Source organism: Hippocampus bargibanti, linkage group LG03 (genome assembly GCF_051943395.1).
Source record: "Hippocampus bargibanti isolate YZ-2025 linkage group LG03, ASM5194339v1, whole genome shotgun sequence".
NCBI classification, from domain to species: domain Eukaryota; kingdom Metazoa; phylum Chordata; class Actinopteri; order Syngnathiformes; family Syngnathidae; genus Hippocampus; species Hippocampus bargibanti.
Window position 1 is genome coordinate 25,833,291 of NC_142736.1, and position 25,662 is coordinate 25,858,952.

A 25,662-nucleotide genomic window follows, 5' to 3' on the forward strand; every position below is an offset into this window, starting at 1 on the left:
GAAATGGAAAAAAAACATGACCACTAGATGTCAGTAGAGCATTGTTGAATGCATAAACGAAACTATTTTTCGCTTCACCGGCACACGTTTTTAAATGTCGTTTTATGTTTCATGAGATGAGCATTTTTTTTCTTTCTCATATGGCACAGTGAACAGGACATTGCATATGCAGAAGTGCAAGAAATGTAAAACTTTTATTGAGATGATTATGTGACCTACGTTTTGTTTTGATGTCTTGAACCGTGATGCTCAATGTCACAATGTTTTCCCTTTTCAAACTGTTCTAAAAAAATCAATACAAAAAAAGATAAGATTGAAGATAATATTGTGTTGTTATTCGGGCTTACTTTAATGAAACGTGGCAAACATAATTCTACAAAGCTCAGTGTGTATTTTTTGCTCATTATATTTAATTTGTACATGTATGAAGTTGTCTGTTGTAACTTTTTTTCCACAAGTCCCAACAAGAATGTTCGCAAGTTACCAAGGCTGCAGTTACCAGACACTTGGCGACAATGACACAAGAGTTTCATTCGGGTAAGCAAGGAGCCAAGGCATACGCTACAAAGCTCAGTGTGATGATGGCAAAAGCTGAGGGCTTGGACATCATCACGGTGGACCCCAAGTGAAGATGGGCCAAGGGTTGGGAGATGAAAGCCTCCATCAGATAGGAAACTCCCCTGCGAATTTTGAGATCACTGCGGCTTGGCAGAGCACATTTCTCTCGTGCGGCACAGCACACCAAATAAGAAGAAATTGTGGGAGGCTGTTAGATCCATCCATCCATTTAAACATAACCATACATGACGGCCATCATATTATAGAATGTTGAAAATTCATGACTATATGAAAAAGTAAGACCTGCTGTGCTCGATGTGATTGATGTAATCAACTGCACATTCACCAATTCGGTTTTTGACTGAGATCGTTCTAATCAATCCAGACTGATTGAGAGGGAATATTCTAAATATGCTGATGAAATCAATGAGCACTCCAATACAGACAAAAAAAATGTAAAGATAGACTCATTAAATGGGTACAGTGGAAATCTCTGATTAGACCTTATCCGCATAACATTATCATTATATTACTTGGATTTTTTTTTTTCAATCAGATGCTGGATTATGATTTGCATTATAATACAGCAATCAATTCAGCGACCTTTCATAAAAAGAAAAAAAAACACCATGATGCAGATAAAATGAAAAGTTAGAAAATAAATGTTTATTAATTTGTTTGAAATGGCAATGTCCTCTCCCGAATGTTTCATCGGAGACTTTAACAGATTTTGTGTGCCTGCTTGTGTTCACAAGCAGGCTGCAGCTTGTTTACTAGGTCCTACAGCAATGTGTCACAAAATCTTATCTAAAAATATGGCTTATATAATTTAACATTCACATAGGCTACATTCTGATACCACATTCTTGTGGGTGCATCTGAGAGATTTTATGACAAATATGTGGCAAGAAATATTCCATGTATTGCCAATTAATGGTTATTTTTAGTTAGTGTGGTTGATAATTGTATAAGCCAGCTTCTTTTTGAAACCAAACTAGTCCAATGAAGATTTTCATACATTTTTTTTGACTGTGGCAGAGATCTAGTTCATTAAATGAAATGGACTACATTAAAATATCAAATTTACTCCATCACTGGTCTGTCCTCCAACAGACACTATGCCCAAAAATAAAAATTTGCCTTTTATCAATGTTGAATAATATTAGGTAGTAATGTAATTGTGACTATCTAAAATATTGAATTTGTTGATCCCATTGGGATCAACAAATTAAATAGAGGAACTGTGGAACATAAAACAATGTTCATTGCATGGCATGTTGTCAGGAATTCCCTATGCAGTCTTGAAGATTTACGAGAGCTTCATATATGCTTCATATGTCGTGTCCTTCACCAGTTTCAATTAATCAGCCCGTTTCCACAGGCTGATAAATTCCTTACATGGAGCTTGGTCGCCCTCTTCTGGCTGTTTTTGGTGCAACATGACGTTTTCAGACGAAACAAGTATAGCAAAATATATTGACGTGATGGAAGGACTGCTACAATGTGTCCTTTTTTCAGTCAGGGGCGTTCCTTCAGTGACGTCACGAAACGGACTCGTCACCAACTCAAAAACAAGACTTCCGGAATATTCAGCGCGACTCTTAAAACGTAAAATATAGCTATATGCGGTGGAATCTTTGTAAAATATGGTCAGTAGAAGTCATTTGAAGCCATTTTACAAATTATGGACACAACTTGACCGGAGACGGCAGTTGTCCTTTATGCATGATTTAAGAAAAAAATTAATGGAATAAAATAAGAAAGAAAAAAAATGAAATGATGTTGTTTGGGGGCATTTTGTCTCGACTGGAGGGGTGCAAACAGCTTTTAGTGAATGTCTATCAGCATCCTCTCTGATGTTTATTCCATCTGTGCACACTTCTAAACACCGCCTGGAGCCCCCAACGCTTCACAGACTGGTTATGATCTCGCAGCTCATTGTCAGACATTCCTCTTCATCTGTCAAGCGAGATTTGTATAGCGGTAATCTTCCATATAGGAGTCTTTATCACATCATTTCACCATGTTCAATCAGAGCACACGAAAAGCAAGGTTCATGACGTGAGTCATTGACTCTTCTGGAATCTGATATAAAAACATGAACCCAAAACAGATGATGAGCCTGTTTTTCTAAATTATGACCTATATTGAAACATTTGTTTTCAAATATTTTAAATGTGCCCTCAATCCGTTCAACGGTTTCTTGGGTCCGCCAAGCAATTCCAGGCGCTTTTCTGGCTGATCAGAAAGATTAAAGATGTTCATTTGATATATTAGATAGACTCTTGAACGCTGGCGTGTGCAGTGCATGTGTGATAAAACGCATATTTTAAAGTCAAGTAGCAATGTCACATCTGTGAGTGTTGTTGGAGGTCCTGAAAATGCAATGCCGCATCATTTAATTTGGTACAATAGGTACAATACAGCACATACAAATGCAGTTATTTTATTGCTTTTTAATGATCAAGTCATTGACTTTATTGAACTGAAAAAGTAATCAAGATAGAGCATGAACCAGAGAACTAAAATGGAAAAATAAACGCTGTTCTTTATTTTGTCAATTATGAACTCCAATTCTGGACTCCTTTCACGGGCTGCCTGTACATTTGAAACATCATTTTAAGATTATTGTATTTGTTATTAGATTTGTAAATGCTATCACCTCAATTTATCACTCTGAGATCGCTACATGTAGAGCTTGTGCTTCAGGTCAGTAAACCTCACACCACTAGAGGTACCTAGGATGAAGCAGAGCGTCAGCGGGCATTGAGCTTTTTTGGTTTTCGGTTGTTTTTTTTAAAGAATTCTATAAATCCACAACTCATAATTAATGTATGATTTTCAGTTTTTAATGTTAAAAACACTTTATTTGTTTTTCTTTTGTCGGATTCACATTATTACAGTGACCACTGGTGTTTTCTTTCCGATAAGGGGCGGTCAGCAATTTTGTCTCCATATTTAGTTTCATGTTAGACTGTCAAACATTTGTGTTCAACCCCCAAGTGACCAAATGGGAATCATTTTTGGTAAATGCCTGTAAATCCCTGAAGGCTTTACATCCATAATAAACATCTGGCTTCCACCTAGGGTGCTTGTTTAAACCCACGCTGGCATTTTCAGTTATCAGACATCAAGGTAATCCCGTTTTTCTGATAAACACCCTCGGTGTGAATCCTTGAGCGACGATGTGGGTTGTCCTCCAGTCAATAACAAGCAGGGCTGCGTATCTTCAGATGGCATTAAAAGATAGGAAAGACTCATTTATGGACATGCGTACTGGCATAGATTTCCAATAGAATCCATTTAAAACTTGTTTCCAAGTGGCTCTGCCTCACATTAGCGGTACAGGATTGACACTATCTATTGACACGTGGACTAATGCATGTGTGGCTGTTTCATCTGTATTTACTCCATGGACCGAGGTACTCTGTACAAAATGCATTTTGCGCCATGCCTTATTTTATGAGTAAACACCTGAAATACTTTCAAATAAGAGACCACACCTCATTGTCAACATGGAACATGAATAAACATTTCAGACTGAATTGTCGGGATTTTGATAAAAGCCAAGAAAATAAATGTATAGGCTACCAATTCTGCCCTTGTGGGAAAGAATATGACATACTGTGTAAAAAATATCAAATAAAATGAAATAAAACTATTTCACCCTGTGTGATGATTCTCCCAGACACAGGACTGTCATGATCTGATTGGCGACCAACGTGTCGAGTTTGAATTGCGTCGACGAGCCGTAACGTCCACGTCAACGTCCAGTCGAGACCCGTTCCCATATGGCTGTCCGGGGTGCCACTCTGCGCCTAGCAGTGCACGTCCACGTCGTCACGTGATTGTGCGAGAAGGGTCGCACACACGATCACGACAATCCATGCCGTGTCTTCGTCCACATCAGGCTGAGTCCCACTCCCATCAGGCCGCCGCCCATCATATGTTGGAGAGGCAACGGTTGCCGTCTCCACCATTGTTTACTGGCGAGTTGGACCATTTGGGAGACTGTTGGGACTTCTGGAAGCAATCCCTTGAAGGGGGTGGGGGGTACTGTCATGATCTGGTTGGCGACCAACGGGTGGCGCTGTCGGCGCCGCCTGCACCTGCACAGGTGCTGGCCGTCCCGGTCAGTGGCAGCCTGCCACGTTCGGATTGGTGACCAACGAGTAGCGCTGTCAGCCCTGCCTGCAGCCTCGCAGGTGCTGGTCGTTCCAATCAGTGGCAGTTAAAAGGACTCCAGGCACGACCATTTGGCGTCGGGTCATTGTATGCAATTGTATGCATTGTGCATTGTGGATGCATTGTATGCTGTGCTTGTGTTTGTTTCACCTTGGCAGACTTTTACTCTTGGTTTCCTTTTGATACTTTGTATTTTTTCTGTTAAGATGATTTTGATGTTTTAGATATTGTTCTTGTTGCCTTTATTTTAATACAATTTGTCAAACACAAACTCCTGCTCCCTCCTGCCTGCTTTTTGGGATCCACAACCGCCATCACCACCTTTCAAAACCGTGACAGGGACAGGATTTCAGTCATGATGGTCTGTGGCGTGATGACATCCCAGAAGTAATTGATTGTGTCTAGGTTTAGGGAATTGTAGCACAGTGAAGTATCTAGTAAGTTATCAATACCTTTGTCATATAATTTTTGTCCTAATTCAACCCACACATGTTCAGGGTCTCACGTTCGTTCATGCCACATTACATGTAGCATGTCATGATGGACCTTGCTTTATGAACCAGAAGAATTGGGGGGGCCTATCCAAAGCTTTGATTGATTGAATAACTGACATGACGATATTTTCAGGAACTAACTCTTGAGAGTAACAAGATGTCTAACTTGTGTTTCATCCCGTTTGATTCATTCAAGTTCAAGGGTTTATTGCTGTGATAGAATTAAAAGAGAAGGGAGTATACAGCATGTAAGGGAAGGAGATCTTTCTTTGAAGTCATGTTGAGAAATGTCTCAAGAGGACCACCGAGCTTCATGCTGGACTCGGGCTTTAAGGATGAAAACACTCCAAATATTTTTTTCAGAGAGACCCAAAATGAAGATTGTAATAATTAACTATCTGTCCTCTGTCTGATGCACTGACTGACCGTCACCATTTGTTTATTTTAAAATGCAGAAAAAATAGTGAATCAGCAGTGTTCGGGAGATCTTAAAAGTGTGGAATCTGAGAATCAGACAAGACTTTGGCATGTATTGTTGGGACCTGTATGAGATTATGGCCCATAGCAACACCGAAAATATGATTGTGCAATCCTCTGGCACATCTCCTTGTACCAAATGAGGAGGCGGCTATTCCTTTACACAGCCCACATGTTCTTCCCAGCAGACAGAAACAACATTGTGGTTCATCCTGTTGCTCATCTACCAGTAATTAATCTCCAAAAGAAATTGTGCTGAAATTTGAGGTTGTCTCTTTGAGAGTCCAAGATGATTCTGCCCGGTGATTCCCCCAATCTCTCTGTCCCACGCTGGCTACTTATATAGCCTTGGCCTGCGTGGGAATGAGTCAGACTCACTTGAAAAACATCAAGGACATCAAAGGGTTGAAATGCGCACTTCTGCGTGACGCCACATGTACTTGCCATTTGTAGTTGGGATCCTCCTTTTTCATAATTATGATCGTTTATAAAGGGATGGGGAAAACAGAGTAGTGCAGAATAACAAAATGAAAAAAATATATTAAACTATCAAGAAGTATAGTTACCTGTGAGTCATGAATACGTTGAACATTTAATTTGAGTTGGCAAAGATGGGTAACATTTTTGTTCAAAGTCTCTTTAACTTCAATGCTTTTGTGGGAGAGTGGAGGGCGGAGGGTCTGAGAAAAGTGGCAATTTGGTGAATGTGGAAAAAAATCCACCCCAAATCCTAAATTATGCGAATGCTTTTAGATTGGGACGGTTTGAGTTGATAGAGAAATGTGAACGGGGGAGATATTGGCAGGATAATAATATGAACCTCGTTTTTAGAATACTGAAGAGTTAAATAGGCAATTAAACAACGAAAGTATGCATTTGATCTTCGGTGCCCGCTAGAGCTCGAAATTACGGTGAAACAGTGAGCTTCCTATTTATGACTTTTTTTATGGAACCTACCATGTCGAGCGAAACGCAGCGGCTTCTTGGGGAATTGTTTGTTCTTCGGCGTTTATATATGTATCTACAATGTTCAAAGCATTTCGATGGGGAAACTTTCAGTATAATTGTCCAGAATATTACGACCAGTCGAGCATTTGGCAGCGCCGTTTTCATTAATCCCCCTATCTTTCAGCCAATGGTTTGTTCCTCTCCAGCTGATCGGCCCAGGAATCCCCGGTGGTTCCGTCCGTCATCGGCTTTGACGGCTCCCATGTTTTACTCTCTCTTAAGGCTGTTTTAATCCACCAGATATTTGTGGCCGCTCGTGTCGGCAAATTGCTCCACGTCCGTCGACATTTGAAAAAAAGGATTATTTCGTCTGTTCACCGCGATTTCTGCGAAACCAGACGAGGGGGATCTATAGACGAATTGAAAGGCCCTCGCTCCATCCCCGGATTCACCTGCTACACAGAGAGCCTCAACGCGGAAGACCCAACATGGGGGATACCGGGAGCGAGGGCAGCAAGCCCCCGAGTAACGTCAATGTTGTACCGCCCCGTTGTCCCTGCGGCTTCTGGGGGTAAGACCGGTAACCTTTCTATACGTCTTGTTTGTGGCTCTTTAGCTTCACTGTCGACGGTTAGCTTAGCTGCTTAGCCATTAGAGCTAGCAGCTCAAGCGGGGATGAGCTTGTTATGAGCCCCCTCCTCCTTCTCGCCTTCCCCTCCCTTCCCCATTGTTTTGTAGCGTTAGCTGCTAGCTAGCTCCAGCTGGTCTCGCTCACCCCTCGAGATACAAGGACGGCTAATCCAGATAGTGTCACAGGTGTGACAGGGCTAATTATTCGGCGTGGTAAAAGTGCAAGAGAGGGCATATTTCACCAGACACGTTATTGTAATAAACTCTATTTTCATCGACTGTTTTGTCTTCCTGTGTAGCTGAAGTGCAAAATCGTAACATTTGAAAGCCTTTGAATACATCATGCACACGTTTTTAACAAATAGTATTACAACATGACCTTTATTAACACACATTCTCAACCATATTGGTCGTTTTTACCCTATAATAGACTTAGATATCTACTTTTGTGAAGCAATAGACAGTGGCAAGTTCTGTGGTACATAAACGCTGTTGTAAGTACCAAATTATTGATGAAGAGACATGTACCTGTAGTTACCGTTGTCCCAAAATAAGTTTACCAAAAAAACACCCAGCAACATTTGTGGGCTTTTATGGGTCATAAGTCAAGTGCCATATCATATTTAGAACAACCTGCACTGATACAATACGATACAAATTGATTCATATAGCACTTTAACAACAGCCGAAGCTGTAACAAAGCGCTTAACATGGACAACTATCATATACAGGAAATAAAGCAGTCACAAAGTTGGTAGAAATTACCAGGGAGTAAAACAAAGATCAAGTCTGAATCATGGTGAGTCAAATGCCAAAGAGTACAAATGACGTGTTGGTTGTGGTGTGTACTTATTCAAATGTAATACCCGCGAAACAAATGTATTGAGCTGTTCGTGTCTGAAAGCATTTCTCCAAAAAGGATATGAAGAACTCACATGCAACAAATCAAAAAGCAGACTATCAAACCATGTCACATTTTGTTCACCTTATGTGCACTTGTTATCAAAGTCAAACATTTGTAATTTTATTGGATGTACCTTTATTTGTCTCGCAGTGGAGAAATTTACATTTCACAGCAGCACAGTTATGAAAGGTAGATGAATAGAAAGAAAGAAGTAGAAAAATAAAATATTACCCCATACGATACAATATAATACATCACAATATCGCGTTTTCACAACGGCAGTTTGAAATTAAAATGTATGTGTTAGGTGGGAGTGACTCGTTAATCTAGACGTTTGCATCGTTATATAGGTTAAGACTAACTAGTGTTTTTTCTTCTTTAAATTCATTCAAATATTTATTTTAAAGCGAAGCCAAACTTAAATTTACCCATGACTTCTATAACCGTTATGCATACATATACTTAAAATCTTAACATTATCAACCTCTCAACAAAAGCCAGACAACGGAATGCCAAAAACATAATTTTCCTGAGCTATTTATCCTCAGCATGAATATTTGTTTTGAGTGGTCTGCTCAGAAAACCACTGAGATTGAACATCACCAGTGAAAACTGTTTAGTATTTGCAATGTCATGTTTATAGGATCAACAAAGACTTTGGTTGAACCATGTATTTTGTGATTGTGGTGTGCAAATAACTATTCACAGCGGATATCAAAAGTCACATAGACCAATTGTATACATATAAGTACCCTCATATTAAAGCCTCAAATTAAATCACACTTTATTAATTTCATTTCAATTCATTATGTTGATGTATAATCCCCAAAAGATTAGAATTGTGAAAATGGCCCAGTATTTCTAGACGTGACTCTACTCCCGCCTCAGGAAAGCGTTTTGGAAGTTGTGTCAAGTCAAGTCAAAGTTAAAGTCAGCTGTATTCTCAAATATGCTCATATGCATGACATACAGCACAGATGAAATTACTGTCCTCTCCTTAGCGTGGGCATCACTGGCTGCCATTGGAACTTTTTATCATTATATTACCAGCTCATATTCAGCAAAATGCTTTCGAACTAATTGGACGGTGCTTCGCAGTGGACAATGACCTGAAGCCTATTTTGAAAGACAATGTGTTTTTTTAAGGAACAGAAATGCAATGTTTTCTATTGGCCGAGTTAATCTCGACCTGAATCGAATTGAGTGTCCATTTTACTGCCGAAAGATAAATCTGAAGACAACAACCAAACAACAAGGAGGACCTAAAGACTGTTGCAGAACATGACAAAGGATGAAATCCTGTGTACATATAAAGTTTACATTTAAACCCTTTCTGGTAGTGTTTAGAGCAGGAAAAAAAATAATGAGAATTGTGTTGATGTTCCAATTTTTATGGACCACCCCCTAACTGTATTGCAATGAATTTTAACAGCTCACTTTGGTCGCGTCTGTTTAATGTACCGTATTTTTGGGATTATACGTCGCTCTGGATTATAGGTCGCACCAGCCAAAAAATTCATAATGAAGAAAAAAAAATATATATGGTCTCACTGGAGGATAAGTCGCATTTCTTTTTTCTTGAAGAAGTTGTCGGCCACCCGAGACGTTTTGAAAGTTGTACACCTGACGTAAAAGTTGTATGCTCCGGGCAGACGTTATTTCAAACACTGGTGTAACAATAACTTGTGTACAAATTTGAATCAGATTTGGTATGGCGACTTTGTATCACAGAAGGACTTTTTTTGGGGGGGTGAAAAAGGTAATAATAACTTGGAAGTAACATGCCTTTTTTTCATTGCGTACACGTTCCATCTTCCAAGAAACCGTTTTTTTGTCAGGCTTGAGTGTTGTTAAACAGAAAAATAGTATTTCACAGAATTTTTGATAGATGCACCACAAAAGCAAGGTTTCATTCTACACAAAAAGTTCAGATCAAATCTCAGAAACTCCATGACAACTATTCAAGCTCTGACTTTTTAGCGTGACTTCATTTGTGGAATTCTAAAATATTCAACGCCAGGTATGTTTGACTATAGCAGCTCATCTGTGTGGTTTTGATCATGAAATCCTCATCCTGATCCACAACAGGAGATCAACGGATCGTTTGCTGATAGCCTTTTCATCTTCACTTCTTTTCTGTGTCATACAAATCACTAGAGTGACAGACAGATTAGATGTTGAGTTTTCCGCAGCTGATCCCTTTTTTTAAAAATGGACTAATGAGTTGTGCTCCGAATAAATAAAATGTGACTGACCGTCATGCTTGGTACGCAGATGGTAAGGAGGGAAGTTGGAGAGGAAATGAGTTATGTCTCAGCAGAGGGCCAGAATCAGCTGTCGTGTCTGATTTGTTAGTTGTCACTGAAATCAGCAAAGCTTCAGTGATTCAGACTTTGGATCAAAGAGTCGTCAAGGCGGTGCTTTTCATTTAATAGAAAGAAATTCACGACCAAAGTAAAAACAAGGCAAAATCAGCTTCTGGAGTCAACCTATTGAGGTTTTTGCCTTCACATGAGGAATTCGCAGCTTGAGATAGTTGAAGACTTGTTTATAGTCTTCCCATCATTTATCCCAAAAAAAAAAAAAAAAAAAATTGAACGAGGCATTAAAAATAAATCTGCTCTGTTTTATTTTTCCCAGGTCCAGCAAAACGATGAACCTGTGCTCCAAATGTTTTGCAGGTTGGTTGTTTTGTTCTATCTTTATAGTTTAGTCTTCACTGCTGTAAATTGCACACCGGCTTCACATTGCAGAGGTTGCCGGTTTGCGTCCCTGTCCGGCCTGTGTGGCGTTTGCATGTTCTCCCCCGGGCCCGCGTGGGTTTTCTCCAGGTCCACCGGTTTCCTCCCACACTCCAAAAACATGCATGGCAGGCAGATTGGCCACTCCAAATTGTCCCTAGGTGTGAGTGTGAGAGTGACTGTTGTATGTCTTTGTGTGCCTTGCGATTGGCTGGCAACCAATTCAGGGTGTCCCCCGCCTTGTGCTCGAAGACCACTGAGATAGGCTCCAGCACCTCCCGCGAACCTAATGAGGAATAAGCGGTACGGAAAATGGATGGATGTCTTGGAGAATGTTTCATCTCCTCCACGTATTACAGAACGCACAACAAAGGAATGAATACCTAATTTTCAAATCTAAAGTCAAGAATAATGACTTATTGTGGTTTACATGGGACAATTTGAAATTTTGATTCAGACTTCAGCAACGTACATGGTACTTGATATGCTTGATTTTCTTTCGTGGGCCGAATAAAATGAAGTGGTGGGCCAGATTTGGCTCCGTGGCCTTAAATTTGGCACCAGTGGTTTAAATGGTCCAATGAAACTGTTTCAGTTCAGCCTGCATGTGTTCCGTCAGTTCATAGGCACACGCAACTCGTTTTCTCATTTATTTATGAGGCTCAGCATTGCACATTGGCCTAGTATTGCTATCCCGAGCAGCGCAACCATACGTTTGGCTAACAAGCCAGCAGTGTGGTCTATTTCATTACTCGTTTGCACCCTATTGATTCCGCGAACATTGACAGTGAACAAATATGGAGTTGCATTTTGAGTGTCATACAACCACATATTTCACACACTGTACATGTGCTCCTGTGACCAAATGATTTTGTAAGGGTTGCCACTTACACCAACTGAAAAAAGGGTTATAAAATTAAAGTAATACATTCAAGAGACTCATTGATGTCTGTCTTTCTGTCTGCAGGTGAATAAATGTTTCACACTTATGGCAATTTATTATTCCGCAACAATTTCATATGACCATGATTCCGATGCGGATGCTAAGCTCACTTTGTATTGATATCGACTCAAATATGAATTGTTTTCTTTCCCAGACATTCAGAAGAAACAGCCAGATGGTGCCTCAAAAGCCTCTTCAACTCCCAGCTGTAGCAGCAGTAGCAGTCAAGCAGACGTGTTCTGCAGCGAAACAACTAAAGGCATCAGTCAGTCATTCATAGCCATGTCAGAAACCTCAGAGAATCCTTTGCCGGCGGGAGATGCAGCAGTGACCTCTCTACCTGCTCAGGACGGTACGTTAGGAGAGCATATTGGTGTATATTTAATGGGTGGAAAACAATCATGGATGTCTCCCCTCCTGAAAATAGAAACGTGGTCCAAGAAGTGAAATGTGAAAAATGATAATGACCAAAGTGACCACATATTTGCAACTTTTTTTTTGTAGAGGATGGCAAGAAAAAGCTGCAGCTCTCCAAATTATATTTGTCCTCCACGGCACTCACAGTGTGGTTGAAAGCTCAGAGTTATCTATTCAGTGTGAGGGCTTAAAGAGGACATTTGCAACTCCCAGGGCATCCGTCACCACTGACGGGTGGCATGGTCATTTGTTAACACCGATTCAGGACGAAATGACAAAAATGCTTTAAAAAGGACATTTGGAGTGTAAATATTTCCACTCTATTTCCTTCTCACAGTCCTGATAATTTTCAGTCAAATACTTAACTCATTCGCTGCCATTCCTGGATTTTGAAAAGTGTGACGTGGAGCGCCATTTCCAAATTTGTTTGGGGTTTGTTTTTTCTTCCGGTGGGTGCCGATAAAGTTCTGGTCAGCTCTGGACAGCATTTGCCTTTTGTCCATGTTAGCGCTTTGTTACAGCTTCAGCTGTTGGTAAATTGCTATACAAATCAATATGTACTGTACTGTATTGTATTTTGTACAGCATGCATAACTTAGGAATTTGTTCTCTTTTTTTTCTAATGAAAGAAGATAGTGGAAGGTTTCTTACGCGGAATTGAATGTTTATGTAGTCACAATATTCTGTGGGTCCTGCAATTTCAGTGAAAATGACAAAAACCCTGGCACTGGAATGGACACATTTTTGCACATTGTCTGGCAGTAAACAAGTTAACCACGTCACCAAAAATGGACAAATAGAATTTTTTTTTTATCTTAAGTGCAGTCATGCACATTAAAAGTCCATCCAAAAAGTCAAGTTTTTCCAGTGTTGATCATTTCATGACATAAGGTTTTGCTGTGAAGCCATTAATCTTCCGGTTCAACCTCCTAAAATTGTTCCGCTGAAAGTATGCAATAATTTGTGATTGCCAACTTGAGGAAACAATGAAGTAACAAACTAAACCTATTTGTTCTGGTGACACATGATCAAATAACGGACAGCAAGTGTCTTGTTGAAACGGTATGATTTTACATCGACATTCTGCCACTTCATCGGTAACAGTTGTTTTGAAGCTTATGAATATTTAAAGGACAACCGACACAATTTTTTGTTTCCTAACTGACATCAGAAAAACGTTTTATAGCATCTAAAATACCCAGGCTAAACACGCAGGCTGATATTTTTAGTCAAACGCAAAACACCAATAAAAATTACTTAAAATTGCCCAAAACTGCCACTAATGAGCTTAAAACTGGAGAGATTCAGAAAGTCCCGCCGCCAGTTTGTGACATCACGTCAGGAAACTCCTTCACAAACTGCCTTGCTCCAGAATCAAAACAATGGCTTCAGAGAGTTCAGATTTGGAAAAAGATCCTTTCTTGTTACTAATCCAGTTATGAATATGATTCAAATAGTTTTGAAGAGGAAAGCATAAGTGTTTGCGATTGATTAAAGAAGTCTTTCCAGATCAATTCGACCCGTGAAGAAGCAATATAGCATCAATTGTGTGATATGTGGCATATAAAGGCATGAACAACAAATAAGATAAAAGATGTCAACATCAATGCAGATTGTTTACTGGTTGTGCATGCTAAACTTTTTAAGATGAAGAGTTACGAACTTATGTATGAATGACAGGGGTTATCCATCGCTAACTCTGGTTAGCTCCTCGTTCCAGCAGCTGAATGTTTGTCAGATAGGTTTGCTCCACTATTACAACGATTGCTCTCTTTCACCACTGGAAGCAACTTCCTACCCATTGTCAGGCTGAGGGGATGACAGCGGTTATCCAAACGGGGATTCGCGCACTCTGGGGAGCTCCTCGGCTGCCGCTATACTGTTCTGTCTCTGTTGGAAATGCTGCATGGTTTCTCTGTTGGGAATTTGTGTAAACTTACACCTTCTTTACGCGTGTTACCGCAATTGGCTGCCACACTATTCACCATCATGTTATTTATGTAGTTTTCCTTCTAATTTCGCACTCAACACAGTGTTTTCAGATGAAATAAAGTGCCCAAGATGTATTGTGTGTCGCTTTCTCGGTCAGGGGCGTTCCCTCAGTAACGTCAGTCCAGGATCGTCATCAACTCAAAAACACGACTTCATGAATATTCAGCGCAAGTCTGAAAACATAAAATACAGCTATATGCGATGGAATCCTTGTAAAATACGGTCAGTAGACGTCATTTAAAGTGATTTTACAAATTATGGACGCAACTTGTCCAGAGGTGTCGGTTGTCCTTTAAGAGATAATGATCTTTTATTTGCATGGGTTTGTTATCATGCCACCAAGCATAAGTGGCCGTCAGGGCTATTTCTTCACGACTCAAAAATCACTTGCACATTAACGATAGCACAAATCTCAGTCAAATTATTTATTTGATCTCTGCAGTATGTCTGCAACAAAGCAAGCAGTGAAACCTGGTGATTGATTGGAAAGGGGATAAAAATACTGATTCTCAAAGTGGGTCATTGTTTGACCAGCCTTTTGGACCAAGCTTTCTAAGACCCACCCACGTCATATTAGGAATGAAAATATCTAAGAGTAATCCCGCACATGATCCACTTTTTTACATTTCAGTTCTCATCTATTCCCTTTTTGTATTTGCATATGTGCATGACCGTTTTCTGCTCTCGTCAATATTTATAATATTTATCGTTGAATTATTTATGATTCTGATGGCTTTTTTTGCAAGAATATTCAATAGACTATTAAAGTCTGTTGGTGAGAATGAACCTTGCACAGCTGTAAACAACATTTAGTCATTGTCACGCATCTTATTGCACCGCATCTCTGTTGCAGAAGTATGCAGCACAGACACAGCCTTCAGCTCACTCGCTACTCCTACAAAACGCTCCTTTGAATCAGGTACGTCTCTCCTCGAGTGCAAAACATCTCACTCCACTGCATTTCGAGCGAGGCACATGTCAGAAATGAATCATTTGGTTTTGCACACCAGCAGTATGACACATGGAATTTTGTATATACGTACATACAACAGAATTCAGCATTCCGCATGGTAAACTTAAAAAAAATGTAACCCATACAACATACTTCTTCTCGTCTCATTTAAGCAATTTATCCCACCTTCAAATTTCAGTCATCAAAGCCATTAAGGTCGTGTACTTGAGAACAGGATTCATTCCCACTTTTGGCATGAAGGAAATTCAATGGCATTTTTTTTTAATTTCCATGACAACCATCGCTCACCTGCTAGTGTGCCTAATTTAATAATAGAGTTCATTACTCTTCAGGGTTGAGCGGAGGTCAACTTTTGAATTAAAAGGGAAATGACTTTTCTGTACTGTAGGGGGAGCCCATGTGCAGCCCATCATTTATTACAGCTACTGCTCTCAGCTGTCATTCGGGTGTGTGTGCTGAACTTTTAACCCACTTGTACCATTAGTATAAAAATGTGATTTTACATAAATTAATTGTCAAAATGATTTACCCTTTCCTTTACTTCACACACGTTTGAGTTGCTTTCAATTTGCCTGGACGGAGTTTTGCTGGAACAGATGAAAGCCAGGGGAGGAGAGCGGTCATGCGCTAACAACATGCACACGCTCACCGTTGCCCTCGGATGTTCACACACTCTTATTGATGGTGTGGAGCAGCAGATTCTGGCAGCTCAACTTGGCCTAGTTCCCAGAGATTTATTGAGTGCTGATCTGCATTCGGCCCGGCAAGAGAAAAAGTCTGCAGGATTGATGAGAAAAGTTGTACTGACCGGTTGAAATGGCTGGAGGTAGATGTTGTTCCTGTGTCCGCCAATGCTCTTTTGACCAACAATCAAAACACTGTGGATGCCATACAATTTTTGGATGTGAAGTTGCACTCCAAAATTTACTCAACCTGATAGAATATATAAGATTTTTTACTTTTTTATGTTCCAGAAACCCCCGCGAACCTAATGAGGAAAAAGCGGGATGTAAAAAGTTATTGCACAGTAGTACAAATAAAACATCAATAATTATTTTTTGTATTTTTTTAATACATTAATTTGTCATTTTGTTTCGCTTTGTCAAATTTTGTTTGGCTTAAAACTCACCTGTTCCGCAATGCTTTGAAAACATTTTAGTCTCTTTTACCCATGCTTCGTTTTGTTCATTTAGATCTATTTTGATGTCAATTATGTATGCTTGTCTTCTGGTGTACATTTTATTTTGCATTTTAAGCTCTTGTAAAACGTCTTTGTGTGTGATGAAAAGTACTTTCAAATTATTATTATTATTATTATTATTATTATTATTATTATTATTATTATTATTATTATTATTGTTATTATTATTATTATAGCAACATTGTATTTTGTCAAGTTATGTACAAATCACAATTCTGTCATGGCCCTCCGACTTTTTGTTTTAAATAATTCCGTTAGAAATACATTTGTCCTGCATGGAATAAATCCTCTGCTAAAGCCGTTCAACTTCTCACCAATGTTCTGTTTAGATACTCTGAGAATGTAATTATTTTTGGATCAATGTTGAAACGTTAAGCAGCTTGCGCTGCATGCACTCTCTCTTAAAACCGTCTTCTCAGCACAGATCCATGTTTTGGTTACGATTCATCATTGTTTTGTTTTATTTAAATGGATGATACAACGGGCAGTTAATTGGGGCATGGCGTCTAAAAGAGCTGAGGCTACCATTTGGAGAAATACAAATAATTTTATCTTTGAAATCTTTTCCAACTCATTATTCGTGACCAATATATAGATAGGTCAAGACGGAAAATACTTTTTTTTTTAAATGAACATGTAAAATTTAAATGTATAAAAGTTTGAATTCAAAGTGTACATTGTATTTATACAGTGTATAGAATATATTTCTACTTAACTGTATGTACATATTTATCTCATTGATTGCGTTCATTCACTGCCTTTTGTGTATCTGCAGCCTCCGAGTCAGAGAGCGACAGTTCTCCCGAGAAGCGAGCGAGAGTTGGTGATATGCCGGGAGCTGATGAGTCATCATCGTTGTCGTCGTCGTCGTCATCTTGTTCTACATCATCGTCATCCTCTGCGTCGTCTCGCGGCGGCTCCAAACAACGGAGCCGCAAGCGTTGCCATCGCTGCCAAACCAAACTGGAGCTGGTGCAACAAGAGCTGGGCTCCTGTCGCTGTGGTACGACAAAACACCCGCAAGAACACATTCAGAATACTCAGTTGACATGTTGAAGTATGTGAACTAAAATGCACATGGAACCGCTTTAACTCATTCACTGCCGTTTCCGAATTTATTCGGAATTGAAAATATGACAGAGTGCCATTCCTGAGTTTGTTCGGGCTTTAGTTTGTCTTGCTGGGGGTGCCGATAAAGCGCTGGCCAGACCTCTGGCAAAGGTTTTTCCATTCCATGAGGGGTCAGCAGTTCCCTTTTTTCCATGTCAGTGCTTCGTTCCAGCTTCAGCTGTTGTTAAAGCGCTATATAAACCAATATGTATGTATCACATTGCATTTTGGACAGCCGCCCTCATTTCAAGCTCATAACTCCAGACCCATAAAATTTAGGAATTAACTCTTTTTTTTCTGATGACAGAAGACAGTCTAAGGTTTCTTACGCTAAATTAAATGTTTATGTAGTCCTAAAACTCAATATTCTCCGGGTCCTTGAATTTGAGTGAAAATGACAAATACCCTGGCACTGGAGTGGACACATTTTTGCACATCGTCTGGCTGTGAATGAGTTAATTATGATTGAATAGCCTCATTAACTAATTTGAACTGACAGGCTTGAAAATTTTACTGAAAAAAAAAATGTACTAAAGTATGGTTCAGTCACTTTCAAGCTCCCTAATATTTGACCGTTTTAAAACCAAAATTATGTTTCAAATTGCTTACAGCACCGCCTTTGGCACAAAGCTGTCTTAAATCCTCACCCACAGAAAAATTTCTTCTCTCGAGTGTCCTTGAGAGTTTTGACAAAACAAAACAAAATATAAAATACCGGAGCTGCTGGAAAGGTAGCCACTCTCACGGCGCCATCTTGAAGTCAAAAGAACAAAAAAAAACCTAAATAACAAATAATATGACAGTACAAAGGAATTACATTTACACAGAATATAAATACTAGAAAAAAATAAAAATTAAATATGGCACTGTAACATTTGGAAATGGGTTGGGTGATACTACTGAAAAATGTATCTCCATACAACTATTTTTTTATCAGCCAGTATTGGTCATTATATATATTTTTACCCTATTCAAAATAAGAACATAAATATTCATTGGATGAAATATAAATACAATCAAATAGAAATATCCAGTACAAAAGTGAATTCACAAGTGCCATAAATGCGTATTAGCTCAGCAGTAGTGGTGATGTACTGACGGGGCACCGTCATCCATTTTTAATACAATGCACAGTATGCGTCGCCTCTAAAGTCAGTCTTACCGTCACTAATATTTCCTTGGAGCATACATTTCACTTGATTCACCCCTTTGAGGTCTAATTTAATTTGTTCAAAGGCTGTTTGTTGGCATATGGCAGATTTTATTGTTTCACCAACTGGATTGTGAATTCAGTCCAATGGGGGAGGAGGTAGCGCTAGCGCTCCATAGACAAAACTGGAGAGGAAAGCGTCAGATATGTTTTTTTTCCCCCTTGAGGTGAATCCGTTGCTGGTGCTGAAGTAAGTGTCATTGTACGGGCGCTGTAGATGGCCTTTATGTTTCAATGTGAACAAACACCAATTACAAAGAATACTAATGTGATTTAAACCAATAACCGTGCTTGCTAATCAACTTGTTTGCATACAAATGAACACACTTATATAGTCACAGCGCTTCACCGCATACAAATGATCATACTTAGAAAGTCGCAGGGCTTCATCGCTGTGAAGACCATTTGTTTAAACCCCTGGAGTCATTTTTTTAATTAGAAATGAGCTCACTTCTTTTCTCTTGTGGGGGTGCATAGAGCATTCATCTTAAATGGTCTCTTGTTTTCTTTGAAATGATGCTATTGGAGTGATTTCTGACCATTCAGGTAATTACCATCTCTGCTGGATCCTTCACATTATGAATGTTAATGCATTCACGCACGAGATTGGGGACGTTAAAGAGGTTCAGCTGAACGACTTTATAAATGATCATGTTTTGATGGGCAAGTATTACAGTGCATACAGTAATTCTATTGCTGTTTGAGTGCGGGAAAAGATTCCACATCTATCTCCCTTTGAGAGGCTTTTAATGTTACGTAACCATCTCCCTTCCACTCCATTGGTGCTGCTGTGTGCAATCACAGTTTTTAATTGCATATCAAGCAGCTGTCAAATTGGGCTTTTTCATCACTTCTCATTGAATGCCAGCAGTGTTATTATGTGTATTAATGAATGGATTTAAGAAGATGACAACTAATAAGATTTGCTCCGCATGGCAAAACCCCCCAAAAGCGGTTACTAGTGCGAGAGCTTGTGTGTTCACCAGGGGTCGGGAACCTTTTTGACTAAGAGAGCCGTAAAAGTAAAATACAGTATTTAGAAATATTTTTCAGTGAGAGCCACACACACACACACACACACACACACACACACACACACACACACACACACACACACACACACACACACACACACACACACACACACACACACACACACACACACACACACACACACACACACACACACACACACACACACATACGCACGCGAACATGCATGCACGTGATTTAAAAACAATGTCAAAATGTATTATTTAAAATAACTTTGTGATAATACTCACCATTAAAGGACAACCGACACCATTTTTTTGTTTCCTAACTGACATCAGAAAAACGGTTTATAGCATCTAAAATACCCAAAACACGCAGGCTGAAATTTTTAGTCAAATGCAAAACTCCAATAAAAATGAGTTAATGTCCCAAAACTACTTCAAAATGACCTCGAAGATGGTGGGTTTCAGAAGGTCCTGCCCCCTTGTTCGTGATGCTAACACAACGTAACAAGATGCTTTCCTGTTACTCATCCAGTTATGAATATGATTCAAATAGTTCGGAAGATGAAATCATGAATGTTTGCAATCGATTAAAGAAGTCCTTCCGTATCAATTCGAGCCGTCAGGACTCCAATGTAGCGTCCCAGAAAATGCACAAGATGGCGCCCAAGCTCAGTTGGAAATGGGCTGATTTGTCTGCTGGGAATTTGTGTCAACTAGTATCAAATAGTAGTCTTGGTGCAACACAACGATTCACCATTGCATTATTTATCACGGATCAACACTAAGTTTTCAGACCAAACAAAGGGACGTTTACCTCTTTCGACATCAACGGCCACCGAAGTCAGTATCATCCATTCAAAATTGCTCTTTGAACATCAACAGCCATCTGCCGCACAAAAAGGAAATAAACAGCGAAAAAGCAACAATATATACAGTGATACCTCATCTTACGAACTTAATTAGTTCCCAGAAAGTGTGTGTAAGGCAAAAAGTTCGTCTGCCAAACATTTATTTCCCATAAGAAACCAAAGAAATAATCCCCTCCCAGGTCCCCATAAAACATACATTTCTACTAAATAAGCCTTAAAACTACACAAAACTTACCTTATTTTATGTATAATAAATGTGCTATTGTATTGTAATTAAAGAAATAAACTGTACTGTATAATAAAGTCGTTTTATTTACCTTTGTGGTGGTTGTTGTCAATGGATGACAAACTTCCAGGTTGCCTTTGATGATATCCGAGTGAAGTTGCCGTGCTTTCTCGGCGATAACACCCTCACTCACAATGTCCCCTGCTCGCTGCTTTTCCTTAATCCAAATCAACAGAAGTTTTTCAACCTCTTCTATTGCCTGAGACCGTTGATTAGACAACACAGAAACACCCTTAGCCACACGTAGCAATGGTAGGTAGGTATGGTGGACAACACTTAGCATACTCGTAGTGGGACGCTAAGTCATACAAACGCACACCTCATTCGTGTTTCTCGATGGTCGATGGCTCGACCGTAATTTTGTTTTGTATCCTCTTCGGCTAAACACTAGCCTGCGGTGGGGTCTTTTTCGGTCCCATATTAGCAAATGTATCCTTGATAACAAACCACGTATGCACTCAAGGGAAGGGGTGATGTAAACTTGTCCGCCAGCCACCTTGGCGCTGTTCAACCGTGTGGTTTGGTGTTCTTCTGCCGATAACTAGTCCGCCAGTCACAGTTGTGTGGTTGTGTGGTTTGGTTTGTTTGCCGAAAACTAGTTCGTATACGTTCGTATAAGATTATTCTTGCGAATTTAATGTTCGTAAGGCGGAAAGTTCGTAAGCTAAAGCGTTCGTAAGTTGAGGTATCACTATATTTAGTTTTATCGGCGAGCCAGATGCAACCATCAAAAGAGCCATATATGGCTCGCGAGCCATAGGTTCCCGATCCCTGATAGAGACTGAGAAAAGACAAAAACGATCCATTCGGTTTTTCCAAACAGAAACCTTTCAGGGTAAACTTAATTTGATCTTTTTCAGAAATGTTGACTTCACATGTCCAGTTGTTGTTGTTTTTTTTTTTTTTTTTTTCCCCAGAGTTCGCCTTTCTCGACTTGTCTTGCTGAATAAATTCACTCCAGGCGTTTGAATCACAAATCTCTCAGTAGCACTCATACTCAATGATCTAAACGGCGTTCCTCCTCCCATGTGCAGGTTATGTCTTCTGTATGCTCCATCGGCTCCCGGAGCAACACGACTGTCTTTTTGATCACCTGGGCAGCGGGCGCCAGGAGGCCGTCCTCAAAATGGTCAAACTGGACCGCAAAGTGGGCCGCTCCTGCCAGCGCATTGGAGAGGAGTGCTCCTGAGCGCTCGCCCCTAAGAGAGAATATCGACACAAAAGCCCAAGCAGGGATTTCTCTCTTTTATTTTTTTCTCCCTTTCTTTTTTTTTGTACAGCCTATTCATTTAAAAGGATGCTCGCTCTCTTTAAATCCCATTTATCCACACTCATCCCAGACTTTTTGTGCTTCTGTCAGCTTGATTGTATCCCTGCTGCTAAACACAACTCCAATTCACCAACGAGAACCAGAGAGAGTAAAAATGACTTTTCTATTCTTTTTTTTGCTTCCCCTTTCCCTACTTCTTACGTGTGAGTGGACTAACAAATGAGCAGAAGCATTAAGAAAAGTACGCTTGATTCCAAGGTTTGTCCAGGAAGCCAGTTGATGAAGATACCTCAAAGAATAGAAAATACGATGCCGAAGGGGACGATCCGAGTTTTTTAGTCTCCTTACCTCAACAAGAAATCATCAACAACTGTTTCTTTGACCGAAATAAGACATACAAACACGGGACCCAGTGTCTTCGCCACCTCTAATAATTGTTACTATGCTGGTCAATATCCACCTCAGGATATAGAAGCTTCTTCCCTACAATCTCCTTCCTCTGCATTTTCATCGAGGATTTTTCACTTAGCAGGACACCTAATCTGCAACTTTTGAGTTTAACTCAAACGCCGTTAAGCTATATATTTAGTCATGCAAAACATTTTTTGATTTTTGTTTTCTTTGACTGACCAAGACTTAACATGTGTTGGTATCCAATGACAATCATGCATTTTTTTGTCTTTAAGACAAAAAAAAAAGAGTTGGGGGGAAGTGGAGGGGATTTCATAAAAATATTTGAAAATGCGTGGTTTTCATTGGTAAGTAACATTTACCTTCATTTTGATTTCAATTATTAGATTTTTTTTAATATTCACATCATATATACGCATGTTTAGGTGTTTCATGACAGCCTGCATTGTACATCAATTTTGAGCATTTTGACACTTTTGTAAATACACGTGTTGCCGTTTGTTTTCTGCGCTATGTGGACAAAAGCTGAGCTGTTTTGACTCAGCAGTTCCTTTTTTCGAGGTGTTGGTGGTGGTGGTTCAGGTTTATTTTTTAATTCTACACATTTTTAACGGTCTTCACTAGCAGGGTTGTCGGGTTTTTCATTTTTCCACCTTCAGGTACTTAATCAGTTCTTGACATAGACCAATGTTTTGATTTTCAGTTAATCATGTTCACAATATTCAAATAGTTTCCCTTTTTTTGCTCTCTGCAGCCTCTCCTTACTTTCAATAGATGAGGCGCAGTGAATAATATTAATTTCAGAAAAGAAACAAATGTAATGTTGACTTTAGAAGAATTGAAAAAAATATTGAATATTGTGTACCATGAAGAAAACTTTTATTTAACCTCTTTTTTTGCCTTTTCAGGTTGACTTACACCTAAGTGTAGTTTTTTTGTTATAATATGGTATTTGGGGGATAAAAAATAGTACAAAATTATTATATATTTTTTTTCTTCCCATGTCTACATTTTGCTTTCCTCCTGTTTTTTTTCCTTTTAATGAGAATAAAAACAAAAATCAGATGTGTCTCTTAGACTACTTACTGAAAACTGCATGAGATGCATAATGTGTTGAGTGACGGAACTTCGTGGTGGTGAGAAATTACCATATAGGTGCGTAAAGCGCACATCCAGTGAATGGTGTATTTTAAAACTTTTGGCCGTTTACAGTATAAATCGCACCAGACTATAAGGAACACCTTCAATGAATGAAAAAAAAATCAAATATAATCTATAAATATATACAAGTTTTCCAAATATAAGGCACACCACATTATAAAGCGATACAGTAGAGGCTGGGATTACACACCATTTCTACAGGGGGAAATGGAGTCGGTGGCTGCTGACAGTACAGTAGTTGCTTGATCTGTTGTGGCTCAATATTACTTCACATATAAAGTGTACCTGCGTATAAAACACTGGGTAATCTGTTGAAGAAAATGAAGGCTTTTTTGTGTGCCTTGTACACCAGAAAACACAGTAGATTAGATTAAATTTGATTCACCATTATTAGATTCACAGTGGAGAAAGAAAGAATGTTGGAATTTTACAGTCAACATCATTCAAAATCGTAAAGTTCACACCAGTGCAAAAAAACGCAGTTGAGAAGTCATTGTTTAGTATCCACAGTGTTTGAAATAACGTCTCCCTGGAGGCCCGGGGCGTACAACTTTCAAAACGTCTCGCCCCGGGTGGCCGACAACTTCTTAAAGAAAATATATATATATATATATATATATTTTTTTTTCAAATCAAACTTTTGCTTTATTCAATGAAGCAAATGCTAAGAGCAAACCACTAAAAGCCACGTGGACTCCACTTTTTCAAAACTCTCAAGTACACTTTACAGTCACGGTAAATCCAAAGCACAAAGCAGGCTTTCTGGTTGGCTGCCATGCCAAGTATGCAAATTGCCAAACGAATGTTCATTTGGCAATTTGCATACTCGGCACGGCAACCAATCAGAAGCCTATTTCGTGCTTCGGATTTTTCCGAGCATTATTAGGTCGTGCATTTGAACATCATTTTCCAAAGTACATTGACAGAGCCTCAGCCCCAGAAGAAAGCTTCAAAAGAAGCTAACAATATTTATGACGCTACAACGTAAACGTACATTATACCGTGACTGTAAAGTGTACTTGAGAGTTTTGAAAGGCGCTTAGGAAGAGGAGTCCACGTGGCCTTTAGTAGACAATGCAAACATTGCATTGTGCACCATGACGAGAAATGACACTGAAGCAAAATCTTCAGCAAGGAATATTTACGATAAATTAAGCAAGGGAGCATTTGTGATAGGTACTTCCTTCATTAAAAAAAATCCTTTATACTTCGCAACAGTTTTTTTTTCTGCGATTGGTCGTCTTATTGTGTTTCAAGTTGTGAAAAATGGGGCAGGCAACTTACTGGCCAGGCAGGCAACTTTCTGGCCGGGCACGTAACTTTTCAGAGTTGTCTGCCCTGGTGTCTGCTGACTTTTGTCATGAGTTTCAGACACTGGTATACAGTAGATTGATTCACATTCACAAATACATTTTTTTTTTTAGTAATTACCGTATTTTATTTTAATGAAAAATGTTGTCCAGATATAATATATAAACATATAAAAGTTTTCCAAATATAAGTCACCCCACATTATAAGGCGCAAAAGTAGAGGGATACACTACTTCTATTAGGGTAAATGGAGTCAGTGACTCCTGGCTGTATTTGTGAGACATTTCGTGGCTCGATATTACTTCACATATAAGGCGCAGGGTCATCTTTTAAAGAAAATCAAGGCTTTTGAGGGCCCCTTATACACCGGAAAATACAGTAATCATGTTCTGACCAACAAATTTCCTGTGGTACCGTTGATTAGCTGTTGCACCGAACAATTGTGCATCACTCGGTAATGTGATCGGTAATCACAGGTCTGTTTCAAAGCGTTGCTAGATTGCTTTATTTTGTACTCTGCGTAGAACAGCATTTAGACTTTTTGGATATGTTTTTCTCTCATGTGTCTTATGG

The 25,662-nt window shown here is 39.4% G+C and overlaps 1 protein-coding gene and 1 long non-coding RNA gene across 2 annotated transcripts in view; one reads left to right on the forward strand and one right to left on the reverse strand.

The window, feature by feature from the left end:
- LOC148900824 (uncharacterized) overlaps nt 1-25,662 on the reverse strand; it is a 239,313-nt gene that overhangs the window by 64,533 nt on the left and 149,118 nt on the right. The window lies entirely within an intron of this gene.
- On the forward strand, nt 6,871-23,680 carry LOC148900831 (AN1-type zinc finger protein 3 homolog). The gene is made up of 6 exons (XM_088992819.1): nt 6,871-7,233; nt 10,837-10,877; nt 12,035-12,232; nt 15,143-15,208; nt 17,239-17,466; nt 21,971-23,680. Exons 1-6 carry the CDS (start codon nt 7,151-7,153, stop codon nt 22,123-22,125), a joined length of 771 nt encoding a protein of 256 aa, XP_088848945.1. The 5' UTR covers nt 6,871-7,150; the 3' UTR covers nt 22,126-23,680.